Genomic DNA, 19,465 nt, shown 5'->3' with positions numbered 1-19,465 from the left:
AAGGAGATCCGTCAGAGACTAAATTATTACTGTTATTAACATATAAATTGTTTCGTAAAGAGAGCACAAAATATAATAATTGAAAATGCAGATAATCGCAAATAATGATAATCTGATTTGTTTCATATTCTTATTTACAAGAAATCATGTAGTAGACAAATAATTTAACAGGCTCATTGTCATTATGGATATTTTGTTTTAAATATTTTATAAAGAAAATGTACACTAACTTTTATATGTACTTTAGATATATATAAATATATTGTATGATGTATTTTAGAGATATTAATTGCTAAATTACATAAAATATATAATTTATAAAAAGCAATCGCTTTTTTTATGTCATTTACAAAAGTACTGGATACTTCCAATTGAACCAGTTCTAACTGGCAATATAAACCTTAATAAAAATGATTATAACACTAATAATATATAAGCAACAAATATGGGTGGGACTTAAAGCAAATCTAATCTATAATCAGAGCTGATAATGAAAAACGATATTAAAATCTATTAATTTATTTAAATTATTTTCTTATTAAATATATTAATTACACTTGCCACTTTTTAATTAATTTGTTTTAAAGAAAAACTGTTTATAATACTTCAATTCATTGACACTTTCTCTAATATCTTGTAGTGCACGATGTTGAAATTCTTTCTTGGGCAAATTTTTGGATACTTCAGGATTCCATCTTTGACATAAGACTTTAATACTTGATACATCAATTATCCTGTAGTGCAAGTAATCATTGACTTTTGGCATATGTTTCATTAGAAACATACGATCCATATACACACTATTTCCAGCTAGTGGGCTTGATTGGTAGGCAACATTGTTCTCGAGAAATTTGAGTACAGTATTTTCAGCTTCAGACAAAGTTGTCTTAGAATTCAAACATGCCTCAGTTAGGCCAGACTGAAACAATTATAATATAAAAAAATAATTATCACAGAGAATGATAACAATAGTAGTTCACCATACTTTACCATGTTGTTTTATACACCACTCATTCATTTTATCCAATATTTCCTTGGGTTGATTAATATAAATGTCTGGAGATTCTGCCACTATATTTAAGTCTGAGTCTGTAACTAAGCATGCAACTTCCATGATTTTATCTTTATCAGCATCTAGACCAGTCATCTAAAAGCAATTATAAGTTATATATGTATGAAACAATAAATTAGATCTTACCTCCATGTCAATCCAGACAATCCTATTAACTTCCAGATCTAAGTTCCTATTGGTAGAGTAGCCATTCACCTGTTGTCTGTTATTCATTTTATCTGAGCATAAATTATATAATTATAATTTAATATTTGGTAACTTATTACTCTTACATCTTACTACATTACATCTACATCTCATTTGTGTTATTAATCGATTGACGATATTAAAAATCATTCTTAATTCATTACAGTCTGTAAATATTGAATATGAAACTAGTAGAATGAGTGAAAGGAATTATTGTTTTTATGGGACAATTTTTCATTTATTGCAACTAGGTTCCTATAAAGTTATTAATACGATAGGACTTCCCCATATTAATTAAAATTAATTCTTACCGGTCTTTTTAAGTAATGTTTAGTCTAGAAACGTGTTTAATCCTTTAACTATTCTTACGTGTTTCTACCATAACCTCGTATTAACTTACATCGTAGAAAAAACTTACATTTCCTATGACTTGCATCTGTCACCCAAAGAAAAATAAAAGCTTAATGTTAAATATAAAATTTTAATCGAGGAATATCGATTACAGCAAAATAGCACTCATATTTCGCTAAATAAATATTAACTAAAATTGCAGCAGAGACATTAAACAATTATAGACATAGAGTGAGTCTCTATGGAGTGAGTAAAGATATTTTGTGATATAAATATTTTTGAAAATATCGATATAACAATTTCGATATTTTTAAGAAAATTTACCTATCGATATATAAGGAAAAAATATTGATATATAATATATATTTCAATATTATTATTTTTTAAATCCTAACTAAAATAAATAAATTGTTTTTTATAATATTTATATTTTTTTAAATTATCGAAAAATATTTTCTAACAAAAATATGGATGTATCCATATAACGGACAAAAGGACGGATTTTTCGGAAACCCTACATTAGGGGATACAGAATTGCATATTAATAAAGTATTATATAAGTGTTGCTTTATGCCACTGCCCATAAAGTAAATGATATACGTTACGAGTATAATCAAAGACATTATTTTTAATAATCGAATTAAGATTATATTATTTAATGTGTATGTAACCAGCAGCGCACAGTAATAAATATATTTTAGCAATAAATTAATTGCCAATGATTGTCAATTATAGAATACTATTTACTTATATTGCCAATCGTTAGCATTTTTTATACATTCTAGTATTTAAAAGAAACGAATCTATTACTTATTTTAATATTGCTAATTAGAAAAATTAGAAAATTCTTCTCAACAGTTATTTATAATCAGTTATGTTTAATCATAGAATAAAGAGTTCTTTAATCTATGTGTATAATTTGTAGGTATTAACATCATTGTAACGCCAACGCCGGTTTGCAACTTTATACAATAATTTTCTTTACCATTATGATAACACCGTAATTACGCGATAATTGTTGAATTTGCGAGTAATAATTACAATAATAATATCTCGATTCTTAAATCGATAGGTAATAATATGTTTTTTTATATTATCAGTGGTAGTTTTTTTGACGAGTAGATTTTTCGTGTAATCTGTGGCAATTATTGCTTTGTGTCTCTGATTTTGAAAGGATATAGATATTTTTTCTATAATATAGATCTTTATTAATAAATAATTTAATTTGTAAATATCCTTTTTAAAAATGAAAATACAATATGCTATTTTATCAGGCTGTTTTGGTGCTGTTGGAGGTGCTTTTGGCAAGTTATGCAGTTCATCCAATGTTCAAGTAATTACTTGGTTAGCTATATATTTATATTATGATAGTAATTTACAAATTTGTTACAGGCCAGTTTAATAATAAATTTATTATGTATCCTGGCTATGATTAGTTGCAACACGTGTTGCATGACATTTTTTGTTAAAGCGTTGCATCAGTCAAATTCTTCGTTAGTAGCCACAATTATCAGCTCATCATTCAATTACAGCTTTTCAGTAAGTGAATCGAATATAAAGATGCAGGTTTGCCTATTTAATTTGTTTTTAATTTTAGGCAGTATTGGGTTTTCTTATATTTGATGAAATGACATCACTGTATTGGTGGTCTGGATTTTTATTTATATTAATTGGGTTGGTACTTATAGTGTCTGAAGATAACAACAAATCAAAAATTAACTAGTAAGTCAGGATGTCAGAGTAGTATATCCCTATTTATATTTTTTAAAATAAGTCAATGTATTGACAATAGGGATGTCAAAAGATATGGAAATCAACGATCGAGGCCAGCATTATTGGAAATTTCAACAAACCTACTTAAATAACATAATAAGTACAGTAATTATATTAAAGTATTATTATCAAATATTACTCTCTGAGTAACTAGATATAATAGGACATGGAAGTTAATACGACGGATCTAGATAATTTATTTGTAAAAGGTAAATGCATAGTCTCTGTTCAGGAAAATGGACAAACAAAAGTAGCTGCATGTAATTTAGATGAAACATTTCCTAAAGAAGTTCAAAAGTGGAAAATTATATTTGATAATGGAAGAGATCAAGAGGTCACAACAAATGTTTTGAAGAAAACTAGGCAGTATCATATTGGATTTTATTTAATTAGAGATTTATTGAACATGAAAAAATTGACTACACATAGTTCTGTTTTTATTTTTGATAATATTCAGGTTGGTAAAGTAATTATCTGTGGGAAGATTATATCTGTAGAAAGAAGAAATCAACATTACCGTTTGGTCATAAATGATGGTACGTCCAGCATGCTGTGTGTATGGAAAATAGATCAGGGACTGAAAGATTGTTCTCAAAGTATACTGGGTCAGTTCAAAAATAAAAATCATGTTGAATATTTTGATAACAGCTCTCTAGGCAGAACTGTTAAGGTCATTGGATATCTGAAAGAATATATGGAAACAAATTTTATTTTTGCTCATCACATCTCTTGGATATCCCAACAAGGCTACGTTGATTTTATGGAATATGTTATTGATTTATACAGACTTAGAAACAATACGTTGTTGGATAAATAGATTTGTTTTTTTGTTATTAACATTATTGATCATTATTTTTATAGTTTTATAAAAAAAGTTTTCAATATAGAATTATTTTTATATCATAGTGCATTTATTTAAAAAATACACAAAAGAAACATAATATATGTAATTGGGAGGACTTTCAAAAGAAACATTTATTTTCACCTAGTTTTTTAATATAATTAGTTATAGAAGATATTTAAGTTATATTTTAATATTCAAAAGAACAATGTTCAGCTCTCAGTATGCTCTGATTGCTTCCTCATAATATTGCTATTTTGTAATGGTTTTATAAATCATTCTAGAAATAATTTGTAAATAAATTATATTTTTGATGGAGAAGTGTGAGATTCTGCTGTAAAGATTTACCTATTAAATTAAAAAACATTATACATTATTGAAATTACATTAATCTGTTTTGCATTTTGCAAATATAAGATACATTTTGCTACCAGCTTCCATGAAAAACTGCATCATATTTTTTGTCTTTAATTTACATATGAATGTTTAAAAAACAAAGAAAGTGTGTTTTGATCTCTATATACATCAACAATTTTTGGTTTCTTCAATACTGATATATGTAGTATATATAAAAATACAGAATATCAGAGAAATTTAAAATTTATTTTAAAAAATATTAAGAGGTCTAAGTACAGAATAATATTTTGATATAAATTTATGTTTGACTAAAAGCTGTAGTGTTATTCTTCTGAGCTTCATTCAATTCTTGTCTTGTTCGCACACATACTGCAAAAAATAAAATAATGTTACTTTTAGTAGTTAATTCATTAATATAAATCTACCTTTCTTAGAAGGTTCCCATCCTACATGAGCGTTGTTCTTTTTATTTTCTTGCTCTAACCATGTCTGCAACGGTTTGAAATACTCTAATATACCACTGGCATCCATTCTTCTCTGACCTGTGATTACTTCCATAGCTTGAGGCCATGGTTTTGATGATCCCATTGCTAACATTTGCCTAGAGCCCAATTATATTAATTTGAGTATATCAGACTGATGATGTGCTGTTAAAACATACTTTAATGTATTACCAGCCACTTGGTTCTGATAGATATCGCATTCATGAAGAGGTTTCTCCAGATTGTTTGGTTCATATTGTCCAGCTTTCTCACATAGAGATCTGTGAAACTGGAATTGTATGACGAAACTGATAAAGTAACTGAAACAGAAAACGAGGATGAAGTGACTGAATGTAATCCCGTTGATATTTTACCGTAAATAAGGAACATCGGCAATAATGTGGTATTTTCCAGCAGGATCAAAGTCCTCTTCGCTTCGGTCTACCGGAGGCTCGACTCCTTGATATTTCTCCCTCAATTCCCACCATTTGCAGTTGTAGTCATCGGGCTTAGTTTTGCCCGAAAATACGTCCCACCTCCAGAGATCCATCAGGTAGCCGAAGGGGAGGAATGTTATTTTCGACAGTCCTAGTTTGAATAAATGGTTCAGTACTTGTTTAGGATCGTCCTTCTCGTTGTGCACTAATCCTAATTTGCGGAGATGCTTGGTACTTTCAACAGATAGAGCAATAAGATCACCAATAGCTTCATGGAAACCTGAAATAAGAAAAGATGAGCATAAGTGTGCTCAGTTGATTAGCTGATTAGTTAACGTTACCATCGTTGGCTCCTTCTCGAAATTTAACTGGCTGATCTTTGTACTGGATGAAATACTCGATGTGGCCCATTTCATGATGAGCAGTGATGAAATGTTCTCCCGTAACTTCAGTACATTGTTTAATCCTGTAAATGGTAACATAGTAAGTTGGTCTGATAACGCGATGGACTTAAATTATAAGGTTGTCGTTTATATTAAAATATGATTGGGAAGGCACTGTTATTTGCAGAGAGGTTCTAATAAGTCCTCACTTTTCTTAAAAGAGCTAAGTTTAAAGAAGTTTTCGAGCAAATTAAAAGTTTGTGTTTAAGACTTGCATGTTTCATAACTTATATTAGCAACAATGTATTACTGAATATGTCCACCACAAATTGTTGATTATCAATCATAAAACTAATGAGGTATACATTGCACGATTTTGCAATAATAAATTATTTAGTGATATATGCTGTTTTTTTGTTTTTTATTTTTTTTTAATTTTATATTAGATTTAGCTTTGGAGAAAAAGTAAGGTAATTTCCGTTATATCTTGCTTGGGTTACTTCTGAAAATGGAAAAGTACAGCTCATTAGTGCGGTATTTATGATGATGGTAAACGCCGGTGTCAGAGTTGGTTTGCTCAACATAACGATAATGCGTTATCTCATACAGTAAAACCGGCCAAGGAAGCGTTGAAAGCACTTAGACATTCGCCAGATATTGCCATGTCTGACTATCAATTTTTCGTACCAATGGGACACGCGCTTGCAGAGAAGTACTTCGCCAATATCGAAGAAGTTAGAAAATGGGTCGATTAATGGTTTTACTAAAGGACAAATAGTTTTTTTGGGATGCCATCCATAAATTGTCTAAAAGATGGGCAAGATGTATAAAATTAAATGGCCAATACTTTTTCCTTTTTCTCCCAAAAAGTCGTTGATGACGTTCCTGTACACCTAGTAAATTAAGTATTAAAAAGCGAACTATATAAATGAAATGGTCAATTAATAATTCATTAATTTAGTAGGCCTGAAAAAAATACATTATAAATCAGATGGCTGCTCCACATTACTGCATATTGAATAAAATCGAAATGAAATGGGGTGTATGGGAGATAAGCTAAAGAAGAACTTGACAGTGGAATCATGAATTAGTGTTAAACAGAAAGAAATACTGTACCGAAGGAAACAAAGACTAAACCTAAAAGATAAATATGCTCTCTAATAAAAGTAAAATACATTATTTTATATATAATTGTTAATTAGGTGGATTAGGCCTCCAGGGGATACCAATAACAGGTCCCCGACCTGACACATAGATGGCGCTACTAGAATTAAATGCATGTTTTTTAGTTAGCCCTAACCCTCAAAAGATGCGTGTATAAATTCGACAGCTGTCGGATCATTAATTTGTGAATTATAGCATTTTGAGTGAAGCAACTTTTGTTATTGTGAAATATTGCTTTTTGTAGGGAAAATACAGTTGAAACAAAAACTTGGCTTGATGCCGAGTTTCCGGATACTGCCTCAAGAAAATCAACTGAACGTGTACATCATATCATTCACGAATATTTGGGTATGAGAAAGCTCTGTGCAAAGTGGGTGCCGCGCGAGCTCACTTTTGACCAAAAACAACGACGACTTGATGATTCGGAGAAGTGTTTGAAGATTATCAAGCGTAATAAACTAGAGTTTTTGCATCGATATGTGACAATGGATGAACATGGCTCCTTCATTTCACTCCGAAGTCCAATCAACAGTCATCTGAGTGATCTCTACACGATGAACCCGCTCCAAAACGTGGGAAAACGCAACAGTCGGCTGGCAAGGCGTCTGTATTTTGGGATAAGCATGGAATAATTTTCATCGTTATTGGACCGTTTGAAGGGCGAAATCGCCGAAAAATGGCCGCATTTGAAGAAAAAGAAAGTGCTGCTTCACCAAGACAATGTACTGTGTCACAAGTCAGTAAAAACGATGGCAAAAATCCATGAATTGGTCTTCGAATTGCTTCCTCATTCACGGTATTCTCCAGATCTGGCCCCCAGCGACTATTTCCTGTTCTCAGATCTCAAAAGAATACCCACTGGGAAGAAATTTTCATCGAATGATGAGGTGATCGCCGAAACTGAGGCCTATTTTGAAGCAAAGAAAAAATCGTACTACAAGAATGAAATTGAAAAGTTAGAGGGTCGCTATAATCAGTGTATCACTCTTGAAGGGAATTATGTTGAATAAAAAAACTAATTTTGCCAAAAAAATGTGTTTTACTGTGGTAGGCCGGGGACTTTTCAATTGACCTGTTAGATGTACTATAATGTTAAATTAAATTATACTTTATAACGTTATTTTAGTTTCAATATTTTATTTTCATTAGTATTTTGAAGTCAGAGTCGAAATAAACAAAAACTTAAATTTGGTTCAGCAAAGTTGCATTATAGTATTCTACGAGGGTGGTCCGATAATTACGTAGCCTACAAAAGAAAAACGAAAATTTCGGAAAAGTGGCGATTTATTTCTCAACATAGTACTACTTTTAGCTCTATACACTTAATGCTTCAACTTCTTTAACCAGTTTGAAATATTCGTTTTATCTAGGTCTGCAAAGTAGACTTCCGTGGCGGCGATGACCTCCTCATTCGACTTAAATTTCTGCCCGGCGAAAGACTTTTCAAGTTCGGAAAAAAAAGAAGTCGTACGGAGCCAAATCTGTGTAGCTGTGCTGAGGTGTGAGTCGGTACGTTGTCATGATGGAATAGTTTTTTTGTTGTTTTTTCTGCAATTCGGCCTTGAATCGGTCCAATAATTCGGCAATGTACAACTCTGTGATTGTTTTGCCATTCTTCAAGCAGTCGATGTAGATCACATCTTGTGAATCCTAGAAAACGGGGGCCATCGCCTTTTCGGTCGATAGGACAGCCTTCGTCTCTGGTGTGTACCAGTGGGTCCATGTTTCGTCGACGATATCAGAACGTTGTAGAAACTCCTTTATATTGCACTTAAACAGCCACAAATCACTGCTTTGAACTGGTCTTACGGTTGCGCTTGTACGGAGTAAGCAAACGTTGCAAGCATCGCGCTGACAGCTCTCTCATGACCAAAATTTCATGCAAGATATGACCCACGCGGCCATTAACGATATCTACTGTCTCAGCTATCTCGCACACCTTCACACGGCGGTCTACTAATACGAGATTGTGGATTATTGTCATAATATCCTTAGTTGCAGCCATTTTCGGGGCACCTGGTCGTGGCTTATTAACAATCGATATGCGTACACGTTGAAACTCGTTAAACCAATTTGTGATGGTCGCCGTCGAAGATGAGGAGTCACCCTCCACAGTATTCAAGCGCTTTTTTATATCACTGCGCCATTTCCCTTCCAAAAACAAGATTCGCATCACGACCGATATTGCTTTTTTCCAATTTTCTAAAACTCACGGCCACTTCCACCCGCGGTCAAAACAAAATTAAGAGTCTAATTCGGCTGAAATTTAGACAGTAGCCGTCTACACGGTAATAAATTTCTCTTTATTTTATGATATGTTACAACCGCTGTATCGTCAGCATATTTTGCGACAATAGTGTTTCTTGAGGTCGGTAGGTCAGTTGTATACAATAGATATAACATTGGGCTAAGAACACTGCTCTGCGGACACCTGTGTATCAAATCTCAAATATCTGGGAATGCATTTCGATCGATGTTTGACATGGAAAAAACATATAGTGACAAAACGCAAACAGCTTGGACTTAAACTAAACCAAATGTATTGGCTGATAGGGCGTAAACCTAAATTATCATTAGATAACAAGGTTTTGCTGTATAAGTCAATACTTAGGTCCATTTAGACCGATGGTATTAAACTATGGGGTACTACTAGCAAATCTAACATAGATATTCTTCAGATGTTCCAGAATAAAGTGTTGTGAGTCATCGTCGATGTCCCATATTACGTGTCCAACAAACTGATTCAGCGTGATATCCCCATAGAACCCATAACGAGGGTAAGTGTTAGTGCAAAATACTCTGAAAGACTATTAGTGCATCGCATTGCACTAGCCAAACACTTAAATGTGCGCGATGACAGTGTAGTGCATAGGCTCAAATGCAAACTACCATACGAATTGATTAATAGACACATAGAGTGAGATTTAATAATCTCTAGAATCAGTTAGAATAGTTTTTAGTATAAGTTAGGATAGACTAACTCAAACCATAGAATAATACTTATTGCCCATGGGCAGATTGCTGACGTTCTTGGAGATTAATAAAAAAATATGATATCAGTAGAATAAAGTAGGATATGTTTTAAATCATAACTTATGGCTAGTGAAATCTGCTACAGAAACCGGAAAGTAATTACCGACACACTCGGTAATCTAAAAATAAATACAATAATTATTCCTATAGATATATCCATATATATATATATATATATATATATATATATATATATATATATATATATATATATATATATAAATCAAAATACTTTTTATTAACTCTATAACCTTTTCCCGTCTGTCTGGCAACACGGTAACACACTATCAAAAGAACGATGTTGTATATATATATATATATATATATATATATATTATATATTTCTTATAAAACAAATGTGTTTTGCATTTGCAATTAGGATTGATATATAATATATTAACAATCATTTCCCTAGGCATACCGGCTTGCAATGCAAAAAAACAGCGTCATCTAGGTGTTAGACCCGGGACTTTTCAGCCCATGTGTTAATTGACGTATCCTACCTGAAGTCCTTTTGATCATAAAAGTCCCACGCGGAGGCGTGACACACTATCTCCCGATCTGCCGGCTTCTCCAGTATCGATCGTTGCCAGAACGTATCGGGCATCTCGGACAAATTTATGGACTTGAAAAATTCCTCAGCCGTTCTGAATATCTTCGTGGCTGTATAGTTCTGCTTCCTCAGTTCCTCGGTCAAATCGTTATCAACCACATCGGGATACGGCAACATGAAATCCCCTATGTTGTGCCACGACTGACCCCACATATTTCCTAGATGAGACCACGCAATGATATAGAAGGAATCAAAATGAAATCGGTGTAATAACCCACCTAACAAATGCATCGGTATTGGTCCCTTTTCGGTGACAATATCGCCATATTTCTCTCTAAGCTTAAACCTGACGTAAGCGTGGATCTGAAGGTACAGCGGGTTTAGTTGTTCCCACAAGCTCTGTATCTGATTCTTGAAGTCGGGATCTTCGTAGTCGTCCAGCCAGTATTGGGAGGTGTCGGAGAAGTTATTTAGTCTGGCTGCTTCGTTGGAGAGATTCACGTATTGCTGATGAAAAAGACGTTATGGAAAATTGTTTCTGGACTGTAATAATCTAGTAGGATACTTCTAAACTTTTAAGATAATTTGTATTATGAAACGCTGCATCAAAGATATCACTATGTGAGTAAGAATGCATTTTCAAAAAGAATATTTTAATTTATTTATGGTAACTGGGGAAGAATATACGTAAGTATATTCAAAACAACAGTGAACTAACGTCATCAAGATGTTTAATGTATTAACTACCGCAATTTGTAAATTCGTTTTAGAATCAGACGATATTTTTATTATTATTTTATTCCAGCTAAAAAGAAATACTATGGTGTCTGATTCGTTCCAACATGTAACCGAATCGGCCTACGAAATTCCCTCTATTGTCAAAGGTTTGCAAAATTCTACAAAATATTAGTTATAATGACTAGCAGTCATAAATCGAGATATGTAACATTAAAATATGCTTTGCTTGTTTTGATAAATTTCAAATCGCTGCTTATTACTTTGAACAAGAACAAGATAATGCAAGCCCCCTCTTGTCAGTAAAATTCGCTGGAGAGCTAAGCTTTTTTACTGTTAAATATTAATTTTCTGTGATTTTTATTGAAAATATTTTTAGCGTGTTGCAGTTGTACTAAATAATAGTATGGACACGGTCACTGAAATATCTCAAAAAATGAAAAATATAATCTTGAATTCATCGAAAAAAAAATCGTCCTCATACGAAGCGGGTGACAAATCAATATCAGCTTGATGTTAGCTCTATCAGAGATTAAATGTATGAAAAGAATAAAAAGGGTGAGTGGTTTTTCAATACAAACATAATTTAATACAATATTTTTAATGTATATTCTAAAGTCTCCTTTTACCAACTATGGGTTTATCTGGACTGGGCCTAAAGTTTCACGTGGGCTCCGAACCACGGTCCTCAGCATTAACCCTACCGACTGGCGAGTGACCAACTTTAGAAATCATCCCAGAAGACATTTGGTCTTACCCAGCCTGGTTACTGGCGTGACCGGGATCATTTCCTTTGTCGGATTTTACACTCTTGCCTAGAACATTCACAAATATTAAACAATTACAACCATAAATTTACGACCATGCCCCAGCAGGATTCGAACCCGCGGCTATCGCAACAGTAGGAGGACCGTCCCATCGCCTTTACCACAGCGCCACCAAGCCGGCAATACAATTTTTTGAAAGGAAACTCTTAGTCTGAAAAGTACCAAAGAGGTCTAATGGAACTTCCGCATATTGCTTTTAAAAGAATATACATTTTAAAAGCATATAATAAAATGAAAAAAGGGGACCAATATACCCAATGGTCACTGATGGCAAGATGATAATAAAAATACTGTTATAACAACAAAAGTTGATGGAAAAAGATAAGCGCTGTAATAACAATTGATTAGGATTTATTAATTATAACATTTATTAATAATTTATTGCAGATATAATTTACTTCATACTGGAAACAGGAATGGTTAACAACACCTTCGGTTTGGATGAATTCGATAAGACATTGAAGAAGAAATTGATAAATGATGGAATTGTGAACAAGTGTTAGAGAGATTAGAAATTAACAGTTTAGTTATTCACTTGAATGAATCATTCTGAATGTATGATTCAATGCTACCAATTTCTAAGACAGGGTGATGAGAGTGGAAACAAGTAACGGTGAGTATAAATTAATATATGATAACTGTAGGAAATATTATTGTAGAGTGTAAAATATTTATGTTCACAGACGTGTAAGTAATTGTTCAGAATATACATAAGTATTCTGTAAAATGTGTCAGAAGAAAAATAATAGTAACTGTTTTGCAGATATGGCAAATTCATTAAGGGGAGTACAATGATTAAATCTAGTTTTATCAAGAAATATGTATACAGGTATTAACAGAACCAACAAAGAAGAAATACAGCGATACCAAAATGTCTTGGAATACTGTACCGAAGGACACAAGAACTAACCGTAAAAGGTAAATATGCTCTCTAATGAAAGTAAAACTTATTGGATATGTAATTGTTAATTAAGTGAATTAGGCTACCATGGGATATCACTACATAAAAAACGCACCTGGAACCCTAACGCATAGGTGGTATGGAAGAAAAATTATGTGAATATAATAAAACACAACCCTAACCTCCAAACTATAACAGTTTAATTAATTGTAGTTTTAAGTCCTTCGATAATATATGCATTAGATTTACTATAATGTTAAAATAAATTATATTTGATAACAATATTTTCGTTTAATTATTTTATTTAGGTTAGAATTTTATTGTATGCCAAAGCCAAACTGAACTAAAGCTTAGAGTTGATACGGCAACATTGCGACGTTTTGACGTCACAAATTTAGATGACGTATGTACAACACTTCTTTGGATAGACTGTATATATAAAATTAACAATGATGATGAAAAAAATTCTCGTCACTGGTTAAAGATATTGTGATCAGAGCTCATGATGGAAATATAAATACAAAGTTCAATAAAAATAACATATACCTCATACAGAGACCTGCACTTAGGACCAACAGCATTCCTCCACTCTACCCATACATGTTTCAGTTCTTCAGTGTCTCTGGATTTGGCCAAAATATTCGTTAGTTCTAAATATAACATATCGTATTTAACCAGTCGAAAGTATGTATCATCGAAACGTTACCTGGTTCAAGTCCCAGTTTACACTCCTCCCCATCAGTTTCCTTTTTCCCCTTCGGGCATATTTTCGCCTTCGAATAAATGGCCTCCATATCGCTGATGATTTTATTCAGTTGCTTGAATTTTTCCTCGGGCAAAGCGGACGTACCCAATACCGAGTATTTCTGAAAGTGCCTCCTCAAGCTGGGATCTGAAAAACTTTTCCAGTTGTATTGTCCGACCCGCTGCCATGCTTCCTTCTCGTTTTTGGCAACCTCTGCTGCAATGGCCAGCTTAAATCCCAGTAGATTAAAACGATGGTTTTTTATATGTATCTGTATACTGACCTGATTTTTTAAGTTATTTTCCGTTAAGTTCGACGCGTACGCCCAATTGGCTATCGTTAATCTGTTGTTGTCTTTCTCCGTTTGTTTGTTAAGTACGGCCAGGAAGTTCCTGGCTTCGTACTCCTCCTCCTCGATACTGGCATCTTTGGCAAGAACAGTCAGCAAGTGAATTAATCCAATAATAAATATCTTTGGTAGCATTTTTAAAAATTACTCGATCTAAAACAAATAAAACATTGAAACGTTCATTTTTTGAACATAAACCGACGATTTTTTACGATTATGCTTCATTTTTGATTAGATATTGTCATTTTGTGACAATTAATATAACATATTGACGTTTAAAAACGTAAATCAGCATATAGGAATATTACTTTTATCAAGAATGAACCTTATGTTTACATCCTTTAAGACCATTTTTGCTTGAATTGGTGACGGCCCATATTTCATAAATGTATTTTGTGTTGCCTGTTTTTACCCATTTTCTTTTATAGTCCATGCAATAAAACAGCCAATGCACATTATCTGCATAAAAAGGTAAAATTCCTTACTCTAATAGTTAAAAAGAGGCAGAATTAAGTCTGATGCTTCCGAACATGTAACCAAGTCGGTCTATAAAATTCGTTTTGTGTTGATATTGGTCGACACAGCTGTCATATGTGAATGTAAATATAATATAACAACTCTAACCTACTCACTATTGTGGCTGTTTAATTAACTGTAGTTTAAAACCTTCAATAAATATGCCTTAGATGTATTATAACGTTAAAATATATTATATTTTATAAAGTTGTTTTTGTTTTATTATTTTATTTTAATTTTAAAATTTAAAATTTGGTGCGGTAACATTGTATTATAAATTTTGATGACATGCATTGTCTGTTTTATTAAAAGGACTATATGTATAAATATATTTTATAAGGACTTTTATATAAAATATATGTAATTTTTATATATAGATTAAAATAACATTGAGGTTTACAAATGAATGTTTTAAATAAGTACAAACCTTTTTTTAATAAGTCTAAACAGGGTATTTTATAAATCAATCCTTTCTTAAAATACATTTGTAAAAATTAAGCTAAACAAGTTGTTTATAATACAGCAAGTAAATTAATACAGCATATTGACGATTTCAAAGGAAAGTCGAGGAACGATTAAAACAGAATCAAACGTTATGAGTCTTTAAGCTAATTTTTCCATATAAGGTGGTTCACAATAAAGTAATGTATTTTGTGTTGTCTAAATACAGACATATAAATAACTATAATATAAAATATTAGTGATATTTTTTACCTGTTGTTTTTGGACGAGCAAAAATGTAAACGCAATTAAACCTGTACATGTAACCCTGAGGGTATGTAAAATATGATTTTTCGCTGCTAGTAATGTATGTCATTTGTTCACGACTTATATACATTTGTAAAAATTAAGCTAAAAAAGTTGTTTAAAATACAGCAAGTAAATTAATACAGCATATTGACGATTTCAAAAGAAAGTTGAGGAATGATTAAAACAGAATTAAACGTTATGAGTCTTCAGGCTAATTTTTCCATATAATAAGGTCGTTTACAATAAAGTTATGTATTTTGTGTTGCCTAAATATAGACATATAAATTTCATTATAAAGAACTATAATATAAAATATTAATAATATTTTTTACCTGTTGTTTTTGGACGAGCAAAAATTTAAGCGCAATTAAACCTATACATGTAACCCTGAGGGTATGTAAAATATGATTTTTCGCTGCTAGTAATGTATGTCATTTGTTCACGACTTATCTTTTGAATTCAAAGTATTTTCTGTGATTAACATAAAAATTCTAGTTTTACTTTGGTGACTTCTGTGGTAAATAATTGTTTGTTATTTCAGTTCCGCTACAACGCTAATGGAGGTTACAAAATAATAAAATATGTAAATCTTGCAGTTTTTTATATATAGAAATTAATGACCATCGATTTGGGTCAATGAGATACCCATGAAAAAATTCGCCGGTCATCGAATACCAATCGAATTACACTTGGTTAAAGAGAAAATATATTTTAGACGTGCATATGATGTAAATAAAACAACATTCTTGTTTTCATTTTTTGTGATGGCTTTAGTTCTCTGCCAGCTTTTACACCCACAAATATTCAGCTGTTAGCCAAAAAACTTCACCATCTATTAACGAATATTTTACAATTACCAATATTTTTTATCAAGATATATGTAAATACGTAAGGCTCTCTAGATATTTAGAATAAAATAAAAATGAAAAGTAGTAAACAAAAACATGATAAAATGAAGTTAATAAAAATAATATTCTTAAAGGACAGAAATATTATAGCTTAATATTTAGGGAACCAAAACAACGCACAAAATATTTTGTCCTAGAAATGTGATATGAACTGTCACAACAACTCATATCACTAACAATAATTGGAGCTATAGCTATGCAAATCAAAATAACTTTCAAATTGTCGATCGATCGAGCATTTTTCACTTAAGAAAATTATTTAAGTAATTTATATTTTCGATTTTCTCGAGGCAATAACTATAAAACTAATTCGCAAATATAAATAAAATTATACCAGATGCTATACTAACTTAATCATATATGAAAGAGATGAAATTATGATATTGAAGAACATTTTTCATTACGCATTTAAGAAAACAAAAATAATTTTTAATCTTGTCGCCTTATCAGCTTGGTAGCCTTTATATTTTGACATATATACTATATTACATATAATATAGTTCAATGAGTTATTAATTATTTTTGGTTTTTATAATATAAAATTACAATTTCGATGTTACTTTTAAATTAACCTAAAAGTAATTGACGTTAAATGTCAAAAATCATATCCCATATTCGAGATTTTGAGACCAACTAGTTTATAGTTTTCTAATATAAACTAAAAGTACGGTTATAATAAAGTACCTGTTGTCAAATTTCATAAATAAATACAAATAAATAGTGTTTTTCAGAAAATATTACAAAAATATTCAAAAGTTGTTACTGCCTACTTGGTGGTATCCAAGTCGTGACATTGACAGGTATCCTTCGAACATGATGACGTTTGACTCAAAATATATAGTATATATAATAAAATTCAATTAAAATAAATTAGTTTTGTTAAATTTCAAATATCTAAAGAATTTAATGAATAATATTAATATGTATCCGGAATATAAGTATTCATAACCTAGCTTAAAAATGTGTAATGTGTGTCATTTGACATTGACAAATTTTAACTTTTGATCGGTAATGAAAGAACGATCAGCTGTTTTATCAATTAAGTACATAATTTAGTATTATAGTATTTTCAATAAAAATGTATGTAGTTGAATAATAAAATAACATGCTTTTTGACAGAAATACCTAAAAATATGTAACAGTGAAGTTCACTGAAATATTATTATAACTATTGAATATTAATAATTTGAATTCATAGGTTTATTAAAAGGAGTTCTGAACATTTTATGTTCGTAATACTAGTGCAGTAAAATATTTGTATAATAACAAGTGTAAAACTGTGATTATTTTTAAAAACAAATTAAAATAGTCGAACGAAATATCGATAAAACTAAATTGTTGGCTGGTTACTCTAATTGGCTGAACACAAATGATGTGATGGTATATCTTATATCGACAGATTCCAAAATGTTGATGACCTAATCTCTTAACTGCCACAGATAATATACAATCAGAATTTTGACGAAATAAATAGGAAATAATAACATAGCTAAAACAGAAAAAAATATGTGAACATTAGGATAGATTAGTGTAAGTAGTTAGTGCCTATATATTTGCCGTGACATTGACCTGTTTGAAAGCTTAATTAGTATAGTTTGTGATACTCCTTCTCAATTTTCAGTAACATTATATCCCCCCTGATACATGACGTGTGTTTCATTTGAAAAACATGTGATTTATTTCTTATCTGTACGGCTAATTTAACAATAATAAAAAATAAATGTCCAGTTTCAATTATCAAAAACATAATTTACCTGTTACATTTCCTGTTTCATTGCAACACAGATTAATAAACTAAAAACATAATTTACGACATCATTATTTATTGATATGGCTACTCTACTGAACTGGTCAAATATTATATTGTTGATATTGATAATATAAATTAAAAAAAGTAAAAATTTCTTTTGCGCATTACGGAACACATATGTATTTAGTTTTAGGCAATATTGTTATTGTTTACATTGTCTTAAATTAAGCATAAAGCATGTTGCCTATATAAAGTAAAACAAATGAAATTGGTTGCGCTACGGTTGTCAACTAAAATTTATTATTCTCTTGGACCGTTAATGGATGATTATCGGTGAAATTAATGCAAAACCGTCAACAGTATCAACAGTACATCTTTAAATTATCGCTCAGTACAAAGGAAAATAAATCATTATTGTAAATAACCCCAACAATTGGCTACTTACAAGAACCTGTTCTGTAGATTCAAGGCACCGTGATTTTTCACTCTCGCTGGTGCCAGCGCGTGGACTCCGCAGCAAATCCGCCAACTCGCACCAAAAACTAGTCGTGGATTTCCAACACTGACCGATCCGGTGTTATCGACCGCTTCAGTTCAACAGCATAGTCGAAACACTTGTTCTTTTTATTTGTTTCCAAACAGAATTGTTCCGCTAATTTCAGATGAGTTTTTTTTCTTGACCGACAGTGACCAGTCTTCTATACGGGCGGGGGGATACGTCCGAGGTCGATGTCTATCGTGCCTGTCTCTCCTGCGGTTGTCCGACTTGCGGTATATCTAATAGCGTTATTTTACGGTTATATCAAACTCAATCCGTTCTCTTTGCATGTTCTTTGAATCACGTATTCAAAAATCTGTCACCTTTTTTTATAACGTGAATCTTGTTGCCCAAAACCTCATCTATGATGTGTCTTTTTATAATATATTAATCCTATTAAATGATACTTAGTCGTGACTGGCTAAAACTATGCCAAAATGTTAACCATTTTCCTGAAAAATGTTCTACTTTAAAATACCTTCCTGAATTTCATCTCTATAAAAAGTAGGAATCTGTATTTTAAACCATATTTTATTAATGTAAGGAATATGAGGTTAATAAACAATAATATTAAACAATACTTATATTGTTTAATAGAAATATTATTACATACATATTTTTAATATAAAAAGTAATATTAACTTAGTTGAATTTTATCTTAATAATATTTCTTTAATTCTTTAATTGAAATGAAATTGTAGATTAAAATATAATTTTTTAAAACACAGGCAACTAGTAAAACTTATAGTATAGTCGTTTATAATTTTTATCGTAAAAATACTATATTATAGAAAAAATACTGTAATTTTAGATC

The 19,465-nt window shown here is 31.3% G+C and overlaps 3 protein-coding genes across 10 annotated transcripts; 1 reads left to right on the top strand and 2 right to left on the bottom strand.

The window, feature by feature from the left end:
* Positions 1-503: 503 nt before the first annotated feature.
* Positions 504-1,847, bottom strand: LOC143191942 (putative oligoribonuclease). 4 transcript variants are annotated; one of them, XM_076397385.1, is made up of 5 exons: positions 1,570-1,705; positions 1,345-1,513; positions 1,199-1,290; positions 986-1,147; positions 504-919 (listed from the first exon to the last, which is right to left on the bottom strand). In XM_076397385.1, the coding sequence occupies exons 2-5, from the start codon at positions 1,406-1,408 to the stop codon at positions 572-574; spliced, it is 666 nt and encodes a 221-aa protein (XP_076253500.1). In that variant the 5' UTR covers positions 1,409-1,513; positions 1,570-1,705; the 3' UTR covers positions 504-571. The 4 variants fall into 4 exon arrangements, with proteins under 4 accessions (XP_076253500.1, XP_076253526.1, XP_076253516.1 ...); XM_076397411.1 differs by lacking the exon at positions 1,345-1,513 and having other exon boundaries at positions 1,677-1,847; XM_076397401.1 differs by lacking the exon at positions 1,345-1,513 and having other exon boundaries at positions 1,659-1,779.
* An 877-nt stretch (positions 1,848-2,724) lies between these two features.
* LOC143191902 (transmembrane protein 42) lies at positions 2,725-4,280 on the top strand. Of its 2 annotated transcripts, none has more exons than XM_076397351.1 (4): positions 2,725-2,942; positions 3,002-3,148; positions 3,207-3,331; positions 3,402-3,540. In XM_076397351.1, coding segments are annotated over exons 1-4 (360 nt in total). In that variant the 5' UTR covers positions 2,725-2,855; the 3' UTR covers positions 3,403-3,540. The 2 variants fall into 2 exon arrangements, with proteins under 2 accessions (XP_076253466.1, XP_076253458.1); XM_076397343.1 differs by having other exon boundaries at positions 2,728-2,942; positions 3,384-4,280.
* A 527-nt stretch (positions 4,281-4,807) lies between these two features.
* Positions 4,808-19,193, bottom strand: LOC143191873 (angiotensin-converting enzyme). Of its 4 annotated transcripts, XM_076397317.1 has the most exons (12): positions 19,130-19,193; positions 18,559-19,078; positions 14,124-14,342; positions 13,802-14,069; positions 13,642-13,745; positions 10,911-11,139; positions 10,583-10,850; positions 5,841-5,965; positions 5,437-5,779; positions 5,242-5,382; positions 5,006-5,181; positions 4,808-4,949 (listed from the first exon to the last, which is right to left on the bottom strand). In XM_076397317.1, exons 3-12 carry the CDS (start codon positions 14,322-14,324, stop codon positions 4,879-4,881), a joined length of 1,926 nt encoding a protein of 641 aa, XP_076253432.1. In that variant the 5' UTR covers positions 14,325-14,342; positions 18,559-19,078; positions 19,130-19,193; the 3' UTR covers positions 4,808-4,878. The 4 variants fall into 4 exon arrangements, with proteins under 4 accessions (XP_076253432.1, XP_076253438.1, XP_076253445.1 ...); XM_076397323.1 differs by lacking the exons at positions 18,559-19,078; positions 19,130-19,193 and adding an exon at positions 18,118-18,342; XM_076397330.1 differs by lacking the exons at positions 18,559-19,078; positions 19,130-19,193 and adding an exon at positions 15,788-15,914.
* Positions 19,194-19,465: the final 272 nt, after the last annotated feature.

This window comes from Rhynchophorus ferrugineus, unplaced genomic scaffold (genome assembly GCF_030347505.1).
Source record: "Rhynchophorus ferrugineus isolate W39M unplaced genomic scaffold, kcgeb_rfMv2 rfM1, whole genome shotgun sequence".
Taxonomy (NCBI): Eukaryota; Metazoa; Arthropoda; class Insecta; order Coleoptera; family Curculionidae; genus Rhynchophorus; species Rhynchophorus ferrugineus.
Note: the sequence above shows the minus strand (reverse complement) of the source record. Positions and strands in the feature narration are given on the sequence as shown.